Source organism: Pyxicephalus adspersus, chromosome 5, assembly GCF_032062135.1.
Source record: "Pyxicephalus adspersus chromosome 5, UCB_Pads_2.0, whole genome shotgun sequence".
In the NCBI taxonomy this organism is placed as follows: domain Eukaryota; kingdom Metazoa; phylum Chordata; class Amphibia; order Anura; family Pyxicephalidae; genus Pyxicephalus; species Pyxicephalus adspersus.
The window spans coordinates 127521050-127545238 of record NC_092862.1 but is presented as its reverse complement, the minus strand read 5'-3'; the positions used below and the strand labels follow the sequence as shown (position 1 = coordinate 127545238).

At 38.2% G+C, this 24189-nt stretch overlaps 1 protein-coding gene across 1 annotated transcript in view; it reads right to left on the bottom strand.

Annotated features, from left to right (window-relative positions):
• The window catches only part of ARHGAP12 (Rho GTPase activating protein 12), a 72865-nt gene that overhangs the window by 15156 nt on the left and 33520 nt on the right, over positions 1–24189 (bottom strand). Inside the window, exons 3-6 of the mRNA XM_072413401.1 lie at positions 8758–9015; positions 4612–4876; positions 1259–1370; positions 325–397 (exon numbers count right to left, since the gene is read on the bottom strand). Of these exons, the coding sequence (XP_072269502.1) occupies positions 325–397; positions 1259–1370; positions 4612–4876; positions 8758–9015 (708 nt within the window). The remainder of the gene's footprint in view (positions 1–324; positions 398–1258; positions 1371–4611; positions 4877–8757; positions 9016–24189) is intronic.

The window sequence follows — 24189 nt, the reverse complement described above, 5'->3', positions numbered from 1 at the left end:
GCCTGTCAGCAGATTCCAATCACGCTTGATTGGACAAATCTGGTGACTAGGCTAATAGTTTGCTCATGTAGAAGTTAAAAGAAAAATAAATAAGATGTCCTTCAAGCACTGGCTAAACGCGTTCCTGAATTGGAAGACCATGATTCATTTACAGAACGGAAATTGAATTAAATTATGATTTGCCAGACACTCTTCTTTCTCTTTAATTAAAAGCAGATAGCCAGGAGAGAGAGGCGCTGACTGATAAAACACTGAAGTAACATTCTTTCCTGCAATCAGTCTCTATTAAAAAGAAAAAAGATCATTCAAACTTGATTCTCTTACCCAGCTAGCTCCGGTGCCTTGGAACAATATGGAGGAGCCTTGCAATACAGCCCATGATGATGTCCAGTTCTTCCTGTAGAAGCAAGAAAAGAAATATAATGACACTTAGATGTATTTTACCTGATCATCACAATGCTGAAATGGTAATGTTTGCCTCACTTAGGTTGACATACAGCAATTCTCTAAGGCTACTATCAGACTGGCAGTGAGGTAGTAGCAATCTTACTGCTTCCTCATGCCCATTACCTTACCCTTTGTATGGTACACATAAGAAATAAATATTGGCGGCAGTGCATGGTTTCTTACCACCTGCTTTCAAGTGTTGAAAAATTTATTAAGAGCTTGCTCAGTTGATGGGGCTACCAGGATTCCTGCAAGATGTCTGGGAATGTCTGTTCCCACCAACCATCTGAACTTAACCTAAGTCACACACACAACCTCAATTTTAAACTTTACGTTATCACTTTAATATTAAGTTCAAATTCGCCCCTTACCCAAACTGACCGCTCAATTTTTAGCTTGCAGTGCTTAAGTCATCAAGTAGGCTAGGACAGCAACCAGATGCACATTTGTCTTGCTTCACCTCAGTTAGCTCCCATTCATTAGAACATATCAAACAACTGTTAGTGTTATTTTTATGGTAAATGAGAAATATTTGTACAAAAATGTCAGCACAAAAGTATAATATGGCTGCACACATTCTTTACTAAAACTCATACAAGAATTAAAAAACAATATTCAATGTTCAAAAAAAAAAGGAACACTAACCGTAGATTGATTCTTTGGAGAAGATGGAGAGGTCTCAACCTCTGGGAAATTATGTTTGGGTGGCGTTGATTCCTAGAACAGAAAGTCAAATATTATATGCCAATGTACTTGAGGATTAATCATTCACAAACAGAAGGTGTCCATCTTTTGCCTAAAAGACGCCAACCATAACTTGTCATGGTAGAAATAGGAAAGTTCCTTTGCCAATATCTCCTTTTGAACAATGTGAATTGCCTGGTTGTTATGCTGAAGATTTGGCATTAGTACTTTCCGAGTCGCTGACCAGTAACAAGTATTGACTTTGTACCAACTATCAAAACCTTTTTACAGGTCAGCAATCAGAATGGTGCCAATCAACAAGCATTTTCAGATGGGAAACAGCTATAGTACCTCCCATATTCCTCTCATGACAAGGTTTTACAAAGGCATGCTTAAACACACATACATAGCTTGTCAAATGTGTATTTACCTGCTTCTTTGCGAGTGGTACTGAAACCAGTTCAGAAAAGGCAATGCAAACCACAGCAACCAGATTGCACATACACACAAAACACAAATATACATTCTAATTGTCATAAAATGATCTTTTACAAAATGTCACTAAAGCCAAAGCATTTTTGTTTTAGACAGAATAGGGAATGGTTAATACCCTCAACAAATTTGTTCTTGTTTTTTATGCCCCAGTGGGAAGATTCCCCTTTACTTCTTACCTAGAAACAATAGGAAGTCAGAATAGATCTCTTTAAGGTAAAGGATATCCTCTCTCAGACATGTCACTGAATCAAGTGTCCATCTGAAAAGATTTCCTTTAATCCTAAATGACAACTCTTTTTTTAGGTCAAATTGGCCAGCAGAACATGGGCCTGATTTATTAAAGCTCTCCAAGGCTGGAGAGGATACACTTTCATCAGTGAAGCTGGTTGATCCAGCAAACCTGAAATGGATATGGTGCAGGATTCAAAACTTTTGCTAGCAAATGAGTTAAGAAATATATTTCAGGTTAGCTGGATCACCCAGCTTCACTAATGAAAGTGTATCCACTCCAGACAAAGCGTGAATCTCCAGAGCAGGGACACAACCAGCAATTATAACCCAACAAAGTACTAAAATATTCCATAATCCATTCAGAAAAAAAGGTTTGGCTTTGGATAAACAAAAAAAAAACTAGAGGAAAAACCAGCACTCTAGTTTTTAGCAAATCAATCAAATCAGCAAAACAGATGTTAGTATATTAGAATAAAAATAATGAACACAACCATTTCCAAATAAACAACAAATAAAAGCAGAAATAAAAAATATACAGAGACAGTTTGGTTTCTGTTTTACATGTAACGTGTAGTTTTCACACTGTTTTGGGAAGGACGAAAAAAATTACATTAATAAAAACAGAAAGAAAAGTACCATCCAGAGACAAAATCTTTGTATTAAACATGATTGCAGGGGTTGGGTGGTAAAACATTTTTGTTTTGCTTTACCTTTATAATGTCATAGTCATGTTCCCTTGAGTTGCCCCTACGGTGTTCTGGAACTGAAGAAAAGCTAAAGCCCCATTTTCCTCACTTCAAAGACTGAAGCTTTGTTGAGGCCAGGGGATATAAGGCATTACTCTTCCCCTTTTCTGCTAATTTAGGCAGATTTTAATAAAGATGTTAACACAAAGCAATTATCTTGGGATTTGAAAAAAACAATGTAACATAATGGCTAAAAATACCTACCTTCCTGAGGACAATTCTGTGCCTTCTACAATAAAGGATCTCCTTGGCTGCAATTCTTTCAGTTTTACATTTAGTTCCACTTTACACTTTGACCGCCATCTATTGACAGCCAGGTTCCTCCTAAAGTGTCCATGTCACTACCCGCACGTGATGGAAACTACTTAGTACTTACTGTCTGCAGCAGGCCTTTTGTTTCTGAATGGATCAAAGACCAACAGTATCAGAAAAGAGAAGCAAGTATTATTAAGTATGGGGCATCCCACTGCAAAAGAGGATCGACGATTCCTCGGAGCAGAAATGGTGTTATGATGGCAGAATTATGTGAGCAAACATTCCTTCACAAGGTAAGATATCATTTGTTGCTGTTGGAAGGGCATTGTTGCTTTATCAAAAGATAGGCTTCAACTAAGATCACAGGTGTTTTGGTCCTATAATCTCTTCTAAATGGAAGGATCGTCCAGTGTGGACTCGGATTCCCCATTTTTTTATTGGCATCACACTAAGGCTTCTGGTTATGTAAGCAGCACCGGACAGAGCTGGTAGGATTTTCTTCAGTATAGTATTTCAGCCTATTTTGACTTACAATTTATCTTTTAGCCTTTTCTGTAAAAGCAACTTATTTTTGTATGATGTCTCCAAAGCTCTGAATTAATGTTAATAAGTGCAGCGACCCTTAGCATTTTAAAGTTTGCTAGATCTAAAATTTTAGGAAGGGGGGGGGGGCACCTATTGTAAATGGGCAGAGATGTGCTCAAAGCAGTCTTGATATGCTTGTTTGAGTGCAAACTAAATAAAGCATTATCTAAATCCAAATCTATATCTGAGACAAATTGGAAACACCTGGTGTTCTTACTATCAGTCTTTATTCTGGCAGCTAGGAGAGGAACTGCCAGGTTCGGTCATCATTAGGAAACATTTTTCTGTCCATTGTAACCAGTATATACTGAGTAACCAACTCTGATCATTTCTTTCCATTTCAATCTCCCTCACCTAATGGATCTCCAAGGCTGGAGAGGATACACGTTCATCAGTGAAGCTGGGTGATCCAGCAAACCTGGAAGGGATCTAGTGCAGGATTGAAAACATTTGCTAACAAATAGAAAATGACTTAAGAAATCCATTCCAGGTTTGCTGGATCACCCAGCTTCACTGATAAAAGAGTATCTTCTCCAGCCTTGTAGAGCTGGCCCAAAATCAGGCCCACTGAATCTAGTGCTCAGCCATTCTGAATCTTTTTTTCTATGTCAACATTTTGAACTTATTTTGTTGAAGAGATTTCAAGTTCCACCCTTTTTAGGGGACTTTAAACCAGTAAAACGATGATTAAAACAAGCCTATGGCCAAGAGAAAACTAATTAAATATAGAGATTGCAAGAGAACATTGCAAGGATAAGCAAGCAATAAATATTTATAGTTCTATTGCTAAGCATTGTCAACACAAGCATCGGCAAAGAGGCTGCAGAAGAGCTAATTTCTCATGGTAGCCAGTTGCATCCCCACTTTGCAAGACCAATATCTGCTAATATTGATGCCCCTTTTTAACTTACAAATATCATCAATTATGATTCTTTTTGCACCTTTCGCATAGATTGGAATAGTTTTTGGCATTATCTAAGGCTTTATGAGGCTTAGGAAACCATGAAGTTAATATACTACAAAACAAACACTTTGCTGGGCAATTGTTGAAAAACATTCAGCAAGGCAACTGCTTGTATGAACTGAATTTATTTAGGTTACTAGCGTTTCTTCTTATTTTTTTTTTTTTGCTCAGGAGTTAGGAAGCTTGGGCCCTAGTATGGTAGACAATGGTTACGGTGATATGAAAATATCTTGGAGATCAATAACGGCGCATAGATGGCATCAACAGGACAAAAGGAAACATTTAAAGCATGGATGTACATTAAAAATAAAACAAGTGAGAGAATCACCTTCTCATTGGTTTGGTCATTGATAAAGAAGGTATGGCCATGCTGATCCAGTTCCTCTGACCAGCCCTTGGGAGGAGAACCGTATTGACTATCTGATTGGTTTTCATATGTGTTGTGATAAATTTCTTCAGATGAAAGTTGCTAGGAAGAGTTAGAAAAATTTGAGCTTACAAAAGAAATAAAAGTGATTGCCACATGATAGAAAGCTTTTTAGGGAATTACACATCTCATTTTCATTAGTTTGGAAATTTAGTAAGCAAAGGAAAATAGATCACAGATTGAAAAAAGTGATTAAAAAGCTAAAAAGTTCATAAGACGGCTTCATGGAAAGTATGCAAGGGGTACTTTCCATGGCCTGCATAGCTGTGATTGCTGTTTACTTTTGCTTACTGTTAAGGGACAGGAAGAACAAGATTACAGTTTCAAAATAAAGAATATTCAATGTTTAAATGTTTATTATGTTAATGTGTAAAGAGTTTAGGCTACTGCAGTTGCACCTGTAGCTCTTTAAAATGGTGACGCTGCAGTCTGCTAGGTGTTTGTTTTGAAATTGTGCTATCAGAGACGAGGATTTAGCATTCAGCCCTCTGATCTGTGCTGATACAGCTCATTCCTGCAGGCCTCTGCAGCCACTCCAATAGTGATTGTGAGAGATACATTCAAACAGGGATCAAATTCAATTCTCATAAAGAAAAAAGTAGAAACTCCCTAACTCATATACGGTAAGCATTTACAATGTCATTCTGAAACTCAGTCATAGCAAAAAATTTAAAAAATTAAAAAAAAGAACTCCACATCAGTGCCAGACCATTCTACCTCAAATTGTAAGTTAGATTTTGATTTGTAATAATAATTTTGTTTGTGGATTGTAATTTTGGTCACACATATATCAGTTGGTAATGTGCATGTTTTATAGCTCTCCTATCGTTTTCCTTCTGATGAAGTGGACCGTTTCCACGAAACATGTCGAGGAATGAACAAAGATCAAATAAGAATAAAGAGAGATTTTTGTATATGATTTATTGTGTATGTACAATTGATGATGTATGTTAATAAATGTTTTAATTAATTAAAAAATTGTTTTTCCGCCTCTTAAAGTCCCAATTTTTTTAATAATACAACTCAATATTACAGCAACAATGAATAGCAAATTAATATTGAAATGTAGAAAGATAATTCTTTTAGAGCAGAACTTTATCTTTGCTTTCAGTTCTGCATAGTTGTAAAAGGTCAGTCTTGTATGTACTGAACCTGGAAAATGTGATTGCACTGCACATTGTGAGTTCAACAAAATCCTTAACAAAAGCTGCAGCTTGAAGGTGGATCCTATCTATTTTCTAGGTATTGGATATTCCACATCATCTAATCCTTAATGTCCCTGGTCCACCGCCTTCAATTATTGAATATCAGTTCTTAAAATCATGGAGGCCAAGCATTACACACAGATGTTATCTATGACAAGCTGCATGCAGGTGTTGTTTAGAATGGACAATTCCTCTAAACGGACAGCAGCCTATCAAGGTACTTTGTATAGCTTACTAATAAGCAAACCTACTGCTTCCATCAGGGCAGAGAACCCCTCAGGGGAGTACCCAAGAATGGTGCTTTTAGTATGCTATGTTCAGCACCTTGCTGCCTCCTCCATTAGCATGTTGATGACAGAGTGAAAGAAAAAAAACAAAATATAAGCGGATTAAACTTCAGCTTTAAAGTGTATAGAATCCTCAACACAACCTTGCAAATATTTACTCCCTTTCTAGTATAAATTATTAAACAGGATTTATATAGCGCCAGCATATTAACACAGCACTGTACAATAAACAGGGGTTGCAAATGACAGACGAATACAGACAGTGACACAGAAGGAGAGACCCTGGCCCAGAAGATCCAACAATGCCATTGCATTTTGCTCTATCTGTTCAATTATCCTGCCAAACATTCAGTTGATTCTGTCAGTAGGGCCCCTTCTATCGTTTCCCTTACATATATTTTTGAAAGTTATCATAATAAAACTACATAAATGCAGCATTATGTTCAGTGGTTGCTTAGGTACAGGACCACTTTATGCAACACAACAGTTACAGTTTAAGCATTATGATTTTAAAAGACTAATCCCTGATATGTACAAAGCATTCCTTTGTTTGATTTATCCTGCACATTTGACCACACCAGATTAAACAAATGTATTAGCAAGAATGATTTAATAGGTGACTCAAGAACAAACTAAGAAAGCTGGATACAGTTCCTTAGGACTCGAACACACATAAGAAAAATGACATATGAAAGGATTTCATTCATGAGTAACTCACTATAATGAAAGTCTTGAAAGAGCAAATCCAGCTAAACAGATTAAAATACAGTGGAAGTACATATTTAGGAAATGTTTCATCTGCTAATAGATTTGTAAACTAATGCATAAACTCCTGTGATCCACCCACCTTGCTGCGGTACATAGCTGTGTAATATGTGGATGACACTATTTTCTGGAGTTTTAAATTCACAAGCACTGCCCCACCTCCTACCTGCTCTTTGCCCTACTAGCTCACATCGATCCCTACTGTAAACTAAACATGAGCCGGCACCCTCCCACCAATCGGTCTACAGACCAGGAAAAACCATTACTAGCCTGATTTATGCTTATTTAATAAGGTTTGTAATATGACCGATCAAATCCATTCTGTAAAGGGCAACCTTTCACTAACACTGATAAGACTTATCAAAAATAATTCTCAGCAACGACTAGCAAAGTGTAACCAAAGCCAATTTTAATTATTCTTAATTTTAAACAGAGTGTAAAGAAATTAGAACCTTTTTTTATTAATATTATTTTTATTTTGTGGCCCTGCTGGAGAGATCCAGCTAGTTCCTAGGCTAGGATCATCCGACATACAGACACCTCCTAGATACCAACAGGGCTTCCCTGCTCATTCCTGTGTCTAGACTTCATAAACATTTTAAGGTAAATCCACAAAATTTGGGGTTATCTGAGGTGCATATATGTGAAGGTTCCTATTAAGTGAGGTTACGGTATAGCTTGCAGTAGTTACTCAACATTCAACTGCATGTGTTTTGTAAAATTGAAGATGCATTATTTTTCATCAAAGCAGCTTCTACAGCAAACATCTAAATGAAAATAACTACTACAAGCTATTTCAGTGTAGATAATGACTTTCTTAGAGGAAAATTTCCCAACTTTTGAGAGATTTACTCTGATGTCCTGTTATCTCCACTCTACACAAAACAAAATTTAACATGGGGGAACTTTTAAAACTTCAGCAAGCCCCCTGCTATATTTACCATATCCACAGGTACAATAGCCTGATAGAGGAACAAAATACCCATTGCTTAAGGTACCCCTAGCAACCTCTGGAGGAACCCTAGGGTTCAAAAGAACCCTGGTTGAAAAACACTGGTTTAAAGACGAGGTCAAAAAAATGCTAATGGTAGAGATAGTCAATTTAATGCAGAAAATTAAACTTTCATGCAATCACAGCACGGTGGCTCAGTGTTTAGCACTCTCGCCTTTGAAGCGCTAGGTTCCAGGCTCGAATCTCATCCAGGACACTATCAGCATGGAGTTTCCTCCCACAATCCAAAAACAATTCCCCCTAAAATTGATCTTAGATTGTATTAATGACATATGACTATAGTAGGAACATTAGATTGTGAGGAACAGCTAGTCATATGACTACACATGAACTTTGTACAGCGCTGCATAATATGTCGGCACTATATAAATACTGTGAAATAAAACTAAAATCACAGGCAAGTTCAACTGAATTTGAGCCAATCATCCCACAAATATCCAACCATATATGAGATATGAATTTGTTGCACAACCTAGAAGTAAAACAACCTAGAAGTGTGATTTGAGGCTGTGGGTAACACAGACATTTATTATTTGAAACCCTAATAAAAAATGAAGCCAAAAAAGTTTCTGATTAACATACGGTATTCTCTTTTGGCAGACATGCACAGCCATTGATTTTGTAAATTTGTTACCACAGAAGCAGCCGACCTACCTCATGATCGGATTGAGTCACTGACTCTCCCTTACTTGAGTCTTTTGTGCAGCGCGGCGGTTTCCAGGTTCTTTCTTGTGTGGTTTTATTATAATAATAGAAACGTCCAGTGCTATCTTTGTGCGTTTCCCACTCCCCCGTAATCTGGACAGGGGCAGCGTTGGGCTGTGGGGGTAGATTGGACTGAGAAATCTTCAGTTCTTGTAGGTTTGCATATACAGGAGAATCAGATCTCACAGGGGCAGGAGAAACAGAGAACTAGAGAGAAGAGAACAGACACCAAAAGGAAAGGTTAAAAATTACCAGAGAATAATTAAAAGAGAATAACACACCCATATCACCTTCCCACAATGTCCAAGTAAAGAAAAAAAACTCATTAAAAAAAAAAAGTGCACCATGGTCAGAAATAGATTTCTGCTTTTGGGAGGCATAGGACTGGATTCAGCAACCACCAAGTTCCTCAGTGCTAACAGGAACCCTATCAGGTGGTTCTTACAACTAAAGATGTGATTTTATTATGATGGTATTTTAGCAAACTGGCACAAGTAAGATCTCAAACCAAAGTGTGCATAATGCAGAATAAGCTTTGCTATGTACACTTCAGAGAACCTAATTTAACATTATATGAAAACCTCAACTATGCTCGTGCCAAAAGTAGTAAAAGTTAAATTCAACCTGTTGGACAGAAAAACAGAAACTGTTTCTGAATGGTGCAGCCTTAAAAATCAAATAGAAATGGGGGGAAAAAAGCATAGATGACCATCTTCTTTTAACAGAGATACCATATAAAAGTGGCATGGTCACCGTGACAGGTAAAGAATTTCCAGTTTTGGCTGGAGTCTTATGATGACCGTAAACCTCAAGACTGAACCTGTACAGAAACACTGCAGCATTTCCTATACAGTGGTAGAAACAAAAACTGGATAGGTTGCTATAGGTATAGCATAAAACACCCCCTTCCCCGTCATGAGGTCCACGATCATAATCAAGAACCAAAAATAGAGATATAGATGTGTTAATTGATTCAATACAATATTTGATACAATATGTATTTGATACAATGAACACACATCCATTACCACAGTTTTCAGAAATTAGTTTTTTTGATATTAGCAAAGCTGCTTGTTTGACTACACTTCATAATTCTGCCAATAATTCGTACAGAACAGATTGTAGAATAAAAGATCATTGCTTTGCACTGTACATTACCGATTAACACTCCCATATGTAAAAAAGGTTTTTCTGTGTAGTCAGTGAAGCTGTTCTCTTAAAACCCTTGTGTTTTGCTAATATTAAAAAAATACATTATGAACATTGAAAGCAGAAGTTTAAAGAGAATTGGATTAGAATTATGGGGAAAGGCTATTTAGTCCTGTTCTAGTCCAGAGAGAGCACCAGATGTTCTCCCCACTGTTTCAAAGTTGGGAAGGTCTACCCGATACAAGACACAGAATGCAAGAATGCTGCTGGGATGAAATTTACTAATCACAGCGATAGAGTGTCAGCCGTATGTAATTATATCCATCACATCATACTCAGAATACAGTCCCATTAAATCACACCAGCTTGTTTGGGACAAACACAATGGCCAATAATAAACAATAAATGTCAGTTTAATTCACAGCGTTTAAATTCAGAAAACGTGTACCATTTCTATGCATTCAGATATGATTTGCAATTTTGCTACTTTTCCAATTTATTGTAAAAACAAGGAAACTGAAGTTAAAAAAAAATATTCAAGCACAGCAGCAAATGGTAAACCAGTAAAGTTATAGCCCATGATGGGGAATAAAATGAATTGAGTATGGAAGTGAAAAAGCAGACTTTTGTTTTGTGCAAACAGAAAAGGGTTGACATGCACCTCAATTCTTTCTAGAAACTAAACCCAGAGGTTATTTGTCCTCTTTTGGCTATGTGTATCCAGCAGAAGAAAAAATTGGACAATGGTTAGGCAACACCCTTAATGAAGAGGTGTGTCCTGGATGAAGCGAGTGGTATGCTGTTAGCCATTGACACAGACAGAATGAAGAAGCAATGTCACCTCAGGAGATATTTAATGTTGGTTAGCAAAATATATTTACAGATGCAAGCTTTTGGGTTCAATTAGGTTCTCTTGTTCTGGCAAATAAAGATGTTATGAAAAATTCCAATTTTAAATACATAAGAAGAAATTACTTAGGAAAGATAGTTAACCAACACACGTATCACCTATGACAGCTATTCTTTTTTTGTTGTGTTAATGTCTATGACTAACACAATCCCACAAACTTTTACTAGCTTTATCGAACACAGATATTTCTTATTGGGAGAGTGTACCTCTCCTGTTCCAAAGCTTGTACTTTCCCCTAATTTCAGACATGGATATGATTGCCACTTTTAAATTAAGGAAGTAAGGGTAATTAACCCCAACAGGGGACAAAGTCAGCAATAAAAAACTGCCAGGGGTTATATAGGCTCTCCATTTCACAAAAACTACAAGAAACAGAATTTCTTAGGTGTTCAGAGGTTATGATCTAAGTTTTTATACCGCACTTTTATGGACCCCCTCCGCATGTTGCAAGCATCCTCCATGCACTTTAAAGGTAAACAAATATAAACGATCATCGACCTGATGGATGACTAGAAACACAAATACATTCTGATTTCTTAGTTACCCCTCCTCCCCTGATAAATAAGGATAGAAGGGGTAGCACAATCAATAAAAAGTATTTAAACATCGATTCTTAATAATTTGTTCCATCAATTGATTTATATACACCTATTTTTATTAGAACATGCCATGTAGCACAATCAATAAAAAGTATTTAAACATCGATTCTTAATAATTTGTTCCATCAATTGATTTATATACACCTATTTTTATTAGAACATGCCATCCAACCAGAATAAAAAATCCTGCTACTCAAGTACCAAAGTCGGGAATCCCTCTGCCTTCTGACCTAAACATACAGCAGAGACACAAGACTATTAAAGAAAAAGCAGAAGTATTATTAATATTTTTTTTATTTTGCAAGTGGCTGACCTCCTGGCTTTACCTTCTCTACATTTTAGGAGAGGGGTCAAAGGGAAGCAGAGATTTTGCTCAATAATTATACACCCATCAGTTGTTCCCAAGGTGAACAGTCAGTATTTGGGAGTGGTTTATGTAAGCACAAATAAAAGACTTCCTTTAAAGCCTCTCATACTACTGAACATATTTCAAATGTTTAAATGTTTTTTTTTTCCATATATTATCAGCCTTACTGTTAAACAGCAAAGATGATGATTTACATACAAAAGACGTACAAAGCACTGCTAAACCTGGAATGTGCCTGGTAATACAGAAATTACAAAATGATTGATCTTAGAGGTCAGTTCTGCTTGAATACACTAGAGGTCACCAGTGAGCTCACCATTTGGACAGCACTACATGGGGCCCTGACAGGTCAAGCATGTGCAAGGTATCTGTGGAATTACACAACACAGTTAAAGCTGCTAATCATTAAGTTTATTTTGTGAACAAAATATAAACAAGTATGGAAAGTATCAGCATAAACACTAAGCAGACTATATACAAAGTTATGCAACTGCTGAATGCTTAATACCTTTTTTCTATAACTAACAGCTGCAAGTAAACGTTTACTGATCCAAAACAAATTCCAGTTGTGTATCACAGAGTGCTCATTACAAAATCAGAGTGACCTGCAATCAGCTAAGTGCTAAACCCACAATTTTTTTTAACTTCTCGTTTCAGAAGGCACCCGGCGCTGGACGGAGAACGACGTCTATAAAATGAGTTTAAACAAAGCTGTTTAAACTCATTTCTCCTTAAATTAACAACATGGGGTCATTTTTAACTCCAGCCTAATACATGTAAATTGTTCTAAAATAGTGGGTGGCTAAAATCACTGAATACCATTACTTCACCAGTATATTCCCTCTTTTTTCAATGGGACAACAAGTCAGTCCAGAACCTGACATAATTTTATAGTTTTTTGTGCCCAACCCATACAATATAATAGAATCGTTTACACCAAGAAAAGCGCTGACGCTGTATCTTGTTTTTTCTTCCTGGTTCATTCCTTCTTGGCATGGAAGCAAAGGAAACTTTTCTTTTACAAAATATTTATTAAATTATACAACGAGGATACAAATAACCATTTATCAGAAATCATCTTTTATGCAAATGTCTATTTAAAGTCCAATTGAGCTATCTGTTTATATCAGCTGTATTCTTCCAAGGTTTATTTTCTTCTTTTTAAGTATTTTCTATCTACATGCACTACAAGTGTAGCTTCAATTTATTTCCTAGGGTAGACTTCTTAAGGGTAATAAAATGGTCCATGTCCGCACAACAAGCATCAGAAAAGCAGCATATAACATCACCAGAAGACAAGGCAAGGTGACAATGATGAGCACAAATTGGTGACATGGAGAGAGTGTAGTCACCACATAACAGGAAGTGTATGAACAAGGACTTTTATACTACTATCACCAACTATCATTTTATTGTTAGCAGCACTTTCCAAATAAAAATTATACTGTTTTTTGAAATTACAAAAAACCTGTTAAAGATAATGAAGAGATTTGTGGGATTTGGTTACATCTACTTTAACTTTATTAAATAACTTTCCAATTACATGACGTCATTCTAGTTTCTGTGACCCAAGGTCTACCAGTGATCATTTTATTATTTAAGGAAAGCAGAGATTTCTTGTAAATGTCCACATTAAAATGAGCATTTGGCATTTCTTGGAAAGTCTTGGTAATTGGAAACAGATGTTTGAAGCATCCAAGCAAACTCTGCATTGTGGAAGATAAGAGCGTAGACCTGTAATTGATGATGGGTTTTCCAATGCAGGATTCCTATTTTAAACAATACAGCATATGACTTCACTGGGCCTCTAACATGACCTCATCTGTTTGCAAAAGGGCCATTACTTCCCATCCAATCAGGTATTATTATCAGCTTGTGTGTACACAAAAAAAAAAAAAAACTAGGGTACAGAGCACTTGGCACCCACATTTTCTGCACAGGGTTCGGTCCTATCAGTCCATAGTGTGAATGGGGGCATGGGGACAGGTGTACAGGGCCAAAGATACTTGAAAGGTTTGTAGATTGTGTGCAATTAGCTTCATGACTTGGGGCAACACTGCATCTAAGGCTACGTACATGTCAGATGATTCTCATTCGATAATTGCTTCAGGACTGATATCAGACGAGAATCTGGTGTGTGTACAGCGCTCTTCAGTCATGGATCCATCCTGCGAAGGGGTAGAGCACAGCGGGGTGCATCTCTGTCATTCCCCTCCTCCCCTTTCAGAAGGGCAGAACGGCGCTGTATGTACATTGCTCGTTCAGTCTTTTGTCGTTGGAAAGGATCGCAAAAGAACCCTTTATACCGACACATACTGACCGTGTGTACGCAGCCTTAGATACTTTATGGACCCCATAATCTTGTTTCTTATCACTGTGTGTAACCATTACAATAATTCTCACTATTGGTCCTGGTGACTATTGTTTTCAGTACACAAACTAATTAAATATACAAAATGTTATAGTTGATATGGGAAGAGGAAAACAAGAGGAAGATCTTCCTGTTCCTGCAACGGCACATACCCTAACGTAAGAGAATTTCCCACATTTTTTGTTGAGTCTTTAGAACATCTTAACTATACTGTGCCAGTATTTAGTTCTGTTCACATTATCATCTGTATGAAGGTCATAAACCTCCTTTCCATGCAGTTTAGGTGCTTTTCAGAATTCTATAGAGCCCCCTTTAAACACTAACAAGCACAAAATAGGGGCAACACAGGAAGTAGACCCGCGTGCTCCCGTGTGGAAATGGATAAGCCATGCTATCATCAGCAGGGAAATTTTATTTATTGTTAAATATTGTTTTTGCATTAATAAATGATTGTTTCAGTGAGAGATGAACGAACAAGCGCTATACACACACACACTTCTGTTCTATGGAGCGGGGGCAATGAGTGAGCAGCACCCTGCCATGCTCTCCTCCCTTGGCTTGTATAGCGATCCTTACAGATTTGTTTGGTGACCACTGCACACATGTAAGATTCTTGCCTAAAATGAGCTTGACTGGCGATAATCATCCGACGTGTATACAAAGCTTTATACAACAGTTGTTCATAGATCTTTTTCCATACAAGTCAACAGAAATGCAAAAGCTGATTGAAGCAGTTTGATGAAGCTTAGGATGTCAGATAAAGGTCAAGGAGAGCTTAATGCAAACCAAACAAACCTGTAATGAAAGGTGAGTGATTTCCAAAGTGTCTTAAGCTACGTACACACTTCCAATTATTATCGTTGGAAAACGAACGACGAACGATCCTGCACGATATGTAGAACGATCGTATAGCACCGATCCTGCACATAGAGATAACGACACGATCGTTCGTAGATATTCTACACACAATAGATACGATCGTTTGAGCGATAGAGGAACTATGTGCACGACAGGAAAGTGAACGAACGTTCGTTCATTACGCATGCTCAGACCATGGACGATCAACGAACGACCATACACACGAACGATGTTCAACGATCGTCGTCCAATCCGATCCGCCGGTCCGGTCGTTCGTTTCCAACGACTTTCCTCGTTCGTCGGCGTCGTTGGTTACTTTTTTACAAACGATTTTTTGCCCAATCGATCGTTCGTCGTTCGTTTTAAACGATAAAAATTGGAAGTGTGTACGCACCTTAAAACTGATCTCAGATATGTGTACTGGTCAAGAAAGTTTTTTAAATAGATTCTGGACTTATTTCCTTTTTGCATTACAAAATTGATCAAAATTGTTTCCTTTAATAAAGAATGACAACTTGAATCAACAAATCCCCCCAAAAATAATTCAGGTGCTGAACAAATAAAAAGTCCAAATGGCTACCCAAAGCTAAAATTTGTTATACCTTGGTAAAATATTGGACTGTGCACTGGAGAACATAACATCTTGGAGCAACCACAAGCTTTATACTAGATATAAAAAAAAGTACAATAAGGAAATGCACATTGTGCACATTCAAAAAAATAAACTGTACCACTGCATATTGAGAATATTTTTATATTATCAAATGTCCTGATTGTCCTGCAGAAATGATCCACACATGATTGTAGAGGTTGATTATTACAGTTGAAATGACAGGAAATAATTTCTAGTTTTGTGCTGAGAAAGCACCACACAGTGTCTTGGAGCTTTGCCAATAATTATAACAAACATGTCCCCTCCCACAAGGTTAAATATAATTCAGGATCAGCATTTAGAGGATCAGCACGAGGACTAGCAGAGTTTTCAGAACATTCTCACTGTGCCGATCCTGCGCTTTCCAGTATACTCCACTTCGACCAAACTCCAGGCTAACCGGTAATACATGGGTGAAATACATACACGGTATGAGTGATGGTTTACATTTATGCAGACAGACATAGCTCTGCCTTGCTGCACAGCCCAGTTTGGCACGACAGGACGCCTGATTTACCAATTTGCAACAACATTTACAGGTCTTGTCCCTCCACCAGCCTGTGACGTAACAGTAAAAAAGAAGTAGCAAACCACCAAGCTCAACACACCAACTTTGCACTCTAATTATTTTAGCACATTAATATTACTACAGAGATGATGTGCAGCTTTTCTCTCCGTCCACCCAAGCCAAGCTGTACAGGGTCTGCAAGAGGGAGAGTCAAATTTGGGTACCAAGTTTTAATGTTATTAAAAAATAAAAATAAACCTAATAATGTATTAATAAATACAAAGCTGGCGTATAGAAAGACTAAGAAAAATTAGAGTAATCATTTGTTAATTTTATCAGCAATCTGATCATTGCCTTCCTTCAGTACACATCCTTCTAAAGGTACAAAGGTCTGCTAAAGAGGTGACACGTCAGGAAACAGAAAGAGTCGATTCATATTTTATTAATTGATAGCATCACTAATAATGAATTGGCTGCACTGTGGTGAGCTGTTGTGTACTCTATACAGTGCATGGGGGTGCAATTTACTAAGAATAACACATCCATGCACTGCATATAGACCAGGTGCGTTGTAGAAGGATTCACTTTATTATGCATTGCTTCAACACACAAATGTAAATAGGCATTTAATTTGCCTTTTAAGCTTTTAATTTGACTACTGCCTTTCCTTAGCATTAATATTAAGTATTTATATAAAGCCGACATATTACGCAGCGCTTTACAAAGTCCATACTCATGTCACTAGCTGTCCTTTAATTGGGCTCACAATCTAATGTACCTACAATAGTCATATGTTTTATTACAGTCTAGGGTTAATTTGGGGGAAGCCAATTAACCTAACTGCATGTTTTTGTTTTTTGAATGTGGGAAGAAAACTGAAGTACCCAGAGAAAATCCACACAAATACAGGGAGAGCCTGCAAACTCCATGCAGATAGTGTCCTGGCCGAGATTTGAACCTGGGACCCAGCTCTATGCCAGTGTATGAGAGAAAACGACAAAATCAGATCAATTTATAATAAATAAAAAAAATCTGTATCAAGCAGATTACAGAACTTTTATATTTTAGGAATGAGGAGCAGTGGCAGATATTGCCAACCGTGGGCCCCTGTGCACAATTGAGTTGGGGGCCCCCCTGTTAATCTAACTTGGTGCCCCTTTTGGCTGTGGAGCGTCTGGGGTGCTCATGCAGTGGCACACTTTGCACCTGCCTTTGTTGATCCTTGAAAAGGCTCAGGACGGGACTGGATAAATCTAAATGACCCATTTACTGCAATATAAGGGAATATACACACTAAACCGTTTCAGTTCTTGAAAAAAGTTTTGTTTTTCTAAAGAAATATTTAACATGATCAGACTAGATGGTTGTGTCATACACACATGCTTTTCCAATTGCTCAGTGTAACATCATAATCACTCCCAGAGGAAAAACAGCTAGAATAGCTGAATGTGTACTGAGAACATTCATTTCATACTTTGCAATGGAGAGCAGCAGTGAATTCTTAGCAGATAAATGTGAAAAGTGGCCAAACACAAGCTAACAGCTGGTCAAAGATATCACGTTTTTTTGGATCCAACTAATGAAAGACTTCTTGTGAAAGGTCTTCACATCAACATGCGCAGGTCCTCTGTGTACATGTGAATATGCAGAAACCAGAGTGCCCGGGCAGCCTGGAACTAGCTGGCTTTATGGTGACATGACAAATGGCCTAAAAACAGGTGTGTCCAAACGTTTTGCAAAGAGGTCCACATTTGGTGAGGTGAAAATGTTTGGGGGCCAACCAATAACCAGGGTTATTATGGACGTGGTCAGCTTGGGTCCTGCACAGCACACTTCTACCAGGGTGAGGTGAGGGATTCCCTGTGCACAGAAGCCGGTGTCAGTTCTTGGGAAACAGCCTGGGAGTTGTCTGTGCGGGACCCACACAGCACACGCCAACTATAATGACATAGGGGATTCCCTGTGATGGAGGCTGCGGGGCGGTGAAAATCTGAACACGGGCTGGACTTTGGACATGCCTGGCCTAAAATGTTCACAGCAGTCAGTCTTTCTTTTCCCCCTAATACATCAGTCAGCTAGGGTATGATTTAAGAAAAGGATATCCAAAAACACAAGGATGGTCACTGAAGTTAGCTGGGACTGGACCACATTCACATTGATCATCAACTCCAAATAGGGGACTAGGTATATTATGGTAAAATAGAGGAGTGTGTTTCATCCTGCCTTGTACTTCAGAATGGAGGACACTACAGGAGCATCCAATAAAAAATATCAAGAGAATTATTGCACACACAAAAAATGGCACCAAATGGTTCCTTATGATGCCCAGTAGCAGTTAGAAGGATGAACATGCAAGAATTTGATCATTTTTGCATTATTTTCTTCATCAGTTCTGAAGCAATATTAAAATGGCCTGCTGCACTACAGCAATGCAGGCTTTGCCAACTTGTCCCTGCACTTTGTATGTCAGAGCACTGGTCCCCGCAGTCCCTTTTAGCTGGGTGCACCACCCAGCACTTTTCAGTAACCACCCGGCTGATTTTGGGTGTTTTCTGAAAAGTTGGGTTACAATACAGGGGCCACCACCTGCCAACAGCTTCAAAAAATTCCTGGGGAGAATACTGCAGATTAATGCGGTAAAGGAAATCAATGCAGATAAAGCTTGTGAGTGTTCTATGATTGCAAAAGGAACAACGCCTTATAATTTTTTAAGCCAACTCTACATAAAATTAAAATTTACAACAATTACGTTAAATTAAAAATGAAAACCTTTGCAATATTTGAGAACAAAGAATAACACGAATATATGAAAAGAAACTCAAAATAGTAAATTAGTTTCAGAAACTCCTCAAACAAATATTCCCAAGTTAAACTTTCCAAGCTTAGACAAATACTTCTCTTTTTAACCAAGGTTAACTTTACAGAAATCTAAACCTTTCACGGACTGACATGTGGAGGAAATCGTGTCATTGCAGCAGAGAACCACTAATAGCAGCAAGGCCAGACTTGCCTGCTGCATGCCAATACTTTTGTGGGTGAAAAGTGCGCAGAGAACTCTTTATGCAGATCACATACAGTAAAGAGAGCCTTTTACAGCTGGGCACGCTATATTTAGACATTTCTAAATAGTGGCTTGCATACACAGCAGTCTTGTGAAACTGACCACATGGAAATCCACACTTGTCTTTTTTAGGGCTGTGCGCCAATAACATGACATTACAAATGCCAAGTAAGTAATAGATTTGGTGTACATGATTGAGCAATGAGTAGGAAAGACTGTTTTATAACAGACCTTTGTAATCAATGAGACATGGTTAGTATAGGTCTGGGATGAACTCATTTCATTAACAATTTCTGTAAACATTTTAATAGAAGAAAGCATCCTAGCATCATAAAGTCAACCTGTGCATGTAGGGCAAAGCCAGGAGTTAACATTAAAGGCAACCCCCAGTAGAAGTTTATATTTGGCTTTGCTTCGATCCACCCTGGCTTTTCTTGGTCAACAGAGTGAAGAAGAATACTGGGTCCTTCCAGGTAGAAAGGATCCCAAGACCACTCTATTATCTCCCACAAGACCATTATTGGTGGGGAAAGGTCATTAGGAGACCCATCGCAGTCACATAGAAGTGCAGAGATAGTCCTCAGCTTTGTGTAATGCATGACATGGAGCATGCACAAGGCTGAACAACCTCACAACAACAAGCAGCTGAAATGTTGCAAAGGTCACATGTTAATGCTATTCTTAAAAGTGGAGCTTTAGTGCCGCTTTATCAGGCAGGTCATTTTTGCTACAGGAGATACACCTTCTGCAATAATCTCCCCTACCTGTCTGATCACTCTGAGGTTCTGGCAAAGAAACTGAGCTGTGCATGAGCATCACCAGCTTTGGTTGCCAGTATACCCAGCATTGGCGGCTTCCCCTGTGCACGCTGGGAATGAACAAACTCCTGCACGCCTGTGCGGGAGTTATGTCATCAAGGCCCGACCAATCAAGATGGCTGAAGATCACAAGGCGGAGGCAAGGAAAGAAAAAGATGGTGGCGCCCTGCAAGGGAACGTGTGTAGTGAAGTTCCACTTTTAGCACAGAATGTAACTTCAGCCCAAACATTTGTTTTCAAGTTTTATGTAAAGAAACCCAGGACCCCGTTCTTGTTATTCTGCGGGGGCAGATGGAATCTCGTTTTTTGTCCTGAGATCCATTAAGGGGCGAAAAAATTACAATTGTCTCTGCAGCAAGAGTAGAGGAGATATCTTTCAATGGGAACACTTGTTAATGTAGCAACTGTAGAAAGAAGAACAACATCCCAAAGTAATGGAATAATTCATAAATGGTGGCATCACAATGTCAAGTTTTTAGTTCTGACCAGTTATGAATACTTTATTCAGACTTCTACATAAACCCCTTTAAAAGAAAATCAACCTCTCAAATACATTTTTCCAAACTCACATTTTATAACACAGAAGGTAAAACCACAAACCTTATCTAATGTGTAGTCTTCAACCGCCTACAAACGTTCCCTTATAAAGCAAACCTGTGAAGTATGAACACTACAAAACACAAGCTGCTAATTACAAGATGACAATTTACAGGAAATGAGACATAATTACCTTAACTGGCATATTTTGTTTGCTCAGTGACAGGGCGCTTTAATTTTCTACAGTACCTCGCACACATTATTACATGACTAGAACAAGACTTCTGGTGTTATGGTATGTTGTGTCAGAACAAAGCACCTTTAATCTACTGGCAAGTCTGCTTTTGTTTTCACAGCGGGAGTTTAAAAGTTCAGGACACAATAGGTGGAATGCGTGCAGTGCTCTGTGCTGTCACTTGTGGTATCAGAATGAAGGAATGGTTACTTTACGGACACATGTTGGTGTGTCAAGTACAAGGCTTCAATGGAGTGCAATAATTTTCAAACTCAGCAGGCATGCCATTTAAAAACCAGACCCGCTGTGTCAAATTTTCACCCACCTATGTTTGTTCTTTTATGAATGATGGCAGTTCCAATTCTCACTAGAGATACAAGAAAATAGAGAAAATCTAAATGTACACCCTAATTAAATGGCATTTAGCATGAGTTACGAAAAAATTTATTTTCCTAAATTTAGTAACATACTTGTTTTTACTTATTTCATCTTCTATTGCAACTCCGTGATGAATCTACAGGCATGTTCTCCAATGGTGGTATGGGGGTATTGTTCTTTTGGTTTCCTAATGCTGACAATGGTAGGACACGCCTGAGCAATTAGCATAGCGGTCTGTGGTCACTATCGGGAGAACACACGGCATTGTGACAATGTTGGAACACAAACGGGTTTGAGTTTTGTCACCCTATACCTTTCTGCAGTTATATGCAACCAACTTTATTTATAGGTGATGCTGTAGCCCCTAGTTATGCTTTATGCATGCTGCAGTGCTACTCCCCTGCAGCTACAGCTCACATGACCCTAAAATGCAGTGCAACGCATCTGCTAACCAAAGCTACTGAAATTAAGGAAAAACTTACACCTTTCTACCAAGTGCCTTCGTAATTAAAGTAGACTTGCATTGTGAAATAAGGTCTCTTTTAGCTGCCCTCCGCAAGGTCTTGGCTGCCAGCACTACTTTAAGTGTGTGCTTCATGGACATGCTGGTAAATTTAGTTCTATACCAGACTCCTCCGGCGTCACGGCCTGTATCTGTCCAATTATTCCCAATCCCTATATAATGTACAGCGCTGCGTAATATGTTGGTGCAATATATATATATATTTATATATATATATATATATTAGTTTATCATTATTATTAATAGAGGGCATAGCTTTTCCAGGCTTTATGCAAGCATGGGGTTAAAATCTTGGGATTGTGAAAATTCCTTCTGTATTTCTCTAAATTACTCAAACTAAACTGTCCATCAAACCCACAGAAAAGAAGTGTAAAATTGCCTTCTATGGAAATACTGAGGGTTTCAGCAGTTTTTTCAGGCATTCTGACAGAGCCAGGAAGAACAATTTGTTTAAGTTGTAATTTCCCAATGTATTTTAGAGTAGCAGGATAGGATATTTTTAGCAAAATGTTTCTTATAATTAATGATATATATATAGCATCTTCTTACCTGTGGCACTTTTCGACAAAGTTATACATAGAACGTTGAATAATAAATAACGAGTGCATAAATGAATATTTCCATTGACATCATTATACAGCTGTGTAACAAAACATTTGCAACCACAACAAATATACAAGAGAAGAGAAAGGCCTTTATGTATGAGCTTTCAATCTAAAGTGGTTGCTGCATACTTGTTCCAGGTCACAGACAAAGTACTGAAATCAGAAAGCCAGGGAACTGGAACTTCGAGGTCGCCAGAGCAAAGTGTCCCACCCAAAACTTTTTTTTTTAATTTTATATAAATGGGGAAAGGCAAAACTGCTATCATGATGTTCATTGCTGTCTGTATCTGGGTAATTTCCCAGTTACTCAAAAAAAGAGGAAATCTCTATAAATTGAACAACATTTCCTAAAGAGCTGATCAATTTTTCCCAGAGCTATTACTCGAATTACTCAAAATTTTCACTCTTCACTAACCACCCAAAAACAACCGGGTAGTTACTGAAAAGTGCCGGTTGGTGCACCCGGCTAAGAGGATATGGAGAGAACACTGTAGCTGCATGGTTTTTCACAGGGTAAGTTGCTTTATGAAGACAAAAATGTGTTTGTAGAGTCTCTGTGGGGCAAGTGTGTGACATGGTGGCAACACGGGAAAACAAATGGATGAGGAAGACAGAAAGTTGTCACCTCATAAGGGAAAACACCTGCACCAACATCTTCATCACTGCAAAGTATCTTTTTAATATGTGCAAGCTATAAACCAGGTCTTGTAAATATTTTACATGAACTGATGCACCTAGCACCCAGACGTCATGATCTGTTCACTTTATACAACCTTGATAACATTTTTGTGGCGGCTAGGAACAAAAGTTTGTTCTAAAGCTTGTAAGTGGCTTTCCCTAAACCATATATTATACAGTACAAAACCCACATTATTATAAACTGAAGTTCTTCATACCCATTAGGTATTTAGTGGATTATAGAGGTTTACCAGGAAATGGCATAAAAAGCGGCTCCAAGAGTTCTGAAATGTAAAGTAAGAATGTACAGAACTAAACTACAGAGCCACCTACGTTCACCATACCTACATGGTAAGCTTGTGTGGGTGTAAAAAGCTTTGACGTTTATAGCAAAGACACACCTACTGATCCTTGACTTGGAGATAAACGCTGAGACTTTTACATGAATATCAACTCAGTGAGTCACAAAGTCACAACATTGAAGTGAATCACGTGCACACAGTAAACACAGCCACATGTTTTGTAAATGTATATGACAGTCAGTCTATATGATCAATCAATTCTGTCACAGTATACATTAAATAAGGAATAAAATGGGGAAAAGGTGCCTGTGGGGATCTGTATAAGGGTTTGTCAACCAGGGTTCCTCAAGAGATTGCCAGTGGTTTCTTATGCAATGAACAATTTCCACCTCTCAGGTGAGTTTAAGTGACATCAATGATCCTTTTGGATAAAGGTAAGGATGGCATTCTTCCCACTTGCCACCACAATAATGAGGTGAGGTGTGGAATTTATTCCAATAGATTCCCCAAGGTTGGGAAAGGCTGATCTATGTTAATATTCTAATCACTTTCTGAGTGCTTGGGAAGACCCACTACCCTAGGTGCATACAATACTCAAGTTTACCCTTTAACCACCTGGCCGGTAAACGCGACCTTGGTTCGGGGTAATAACACTTGCAAAAAGCGTTAAACCCGAACTTTTGTAAGGTGGTTAAACAAATATTGTATTGCAATCTGATTGTCATACATTGTATGACAATCAGGTTACAATTGTAAGAATATACTTACCCGGTCCCCGCAGCTCCTCCGGACACGTCCTTCCTCTTCAGTCTTCTCCCGGCGAGTGCAGT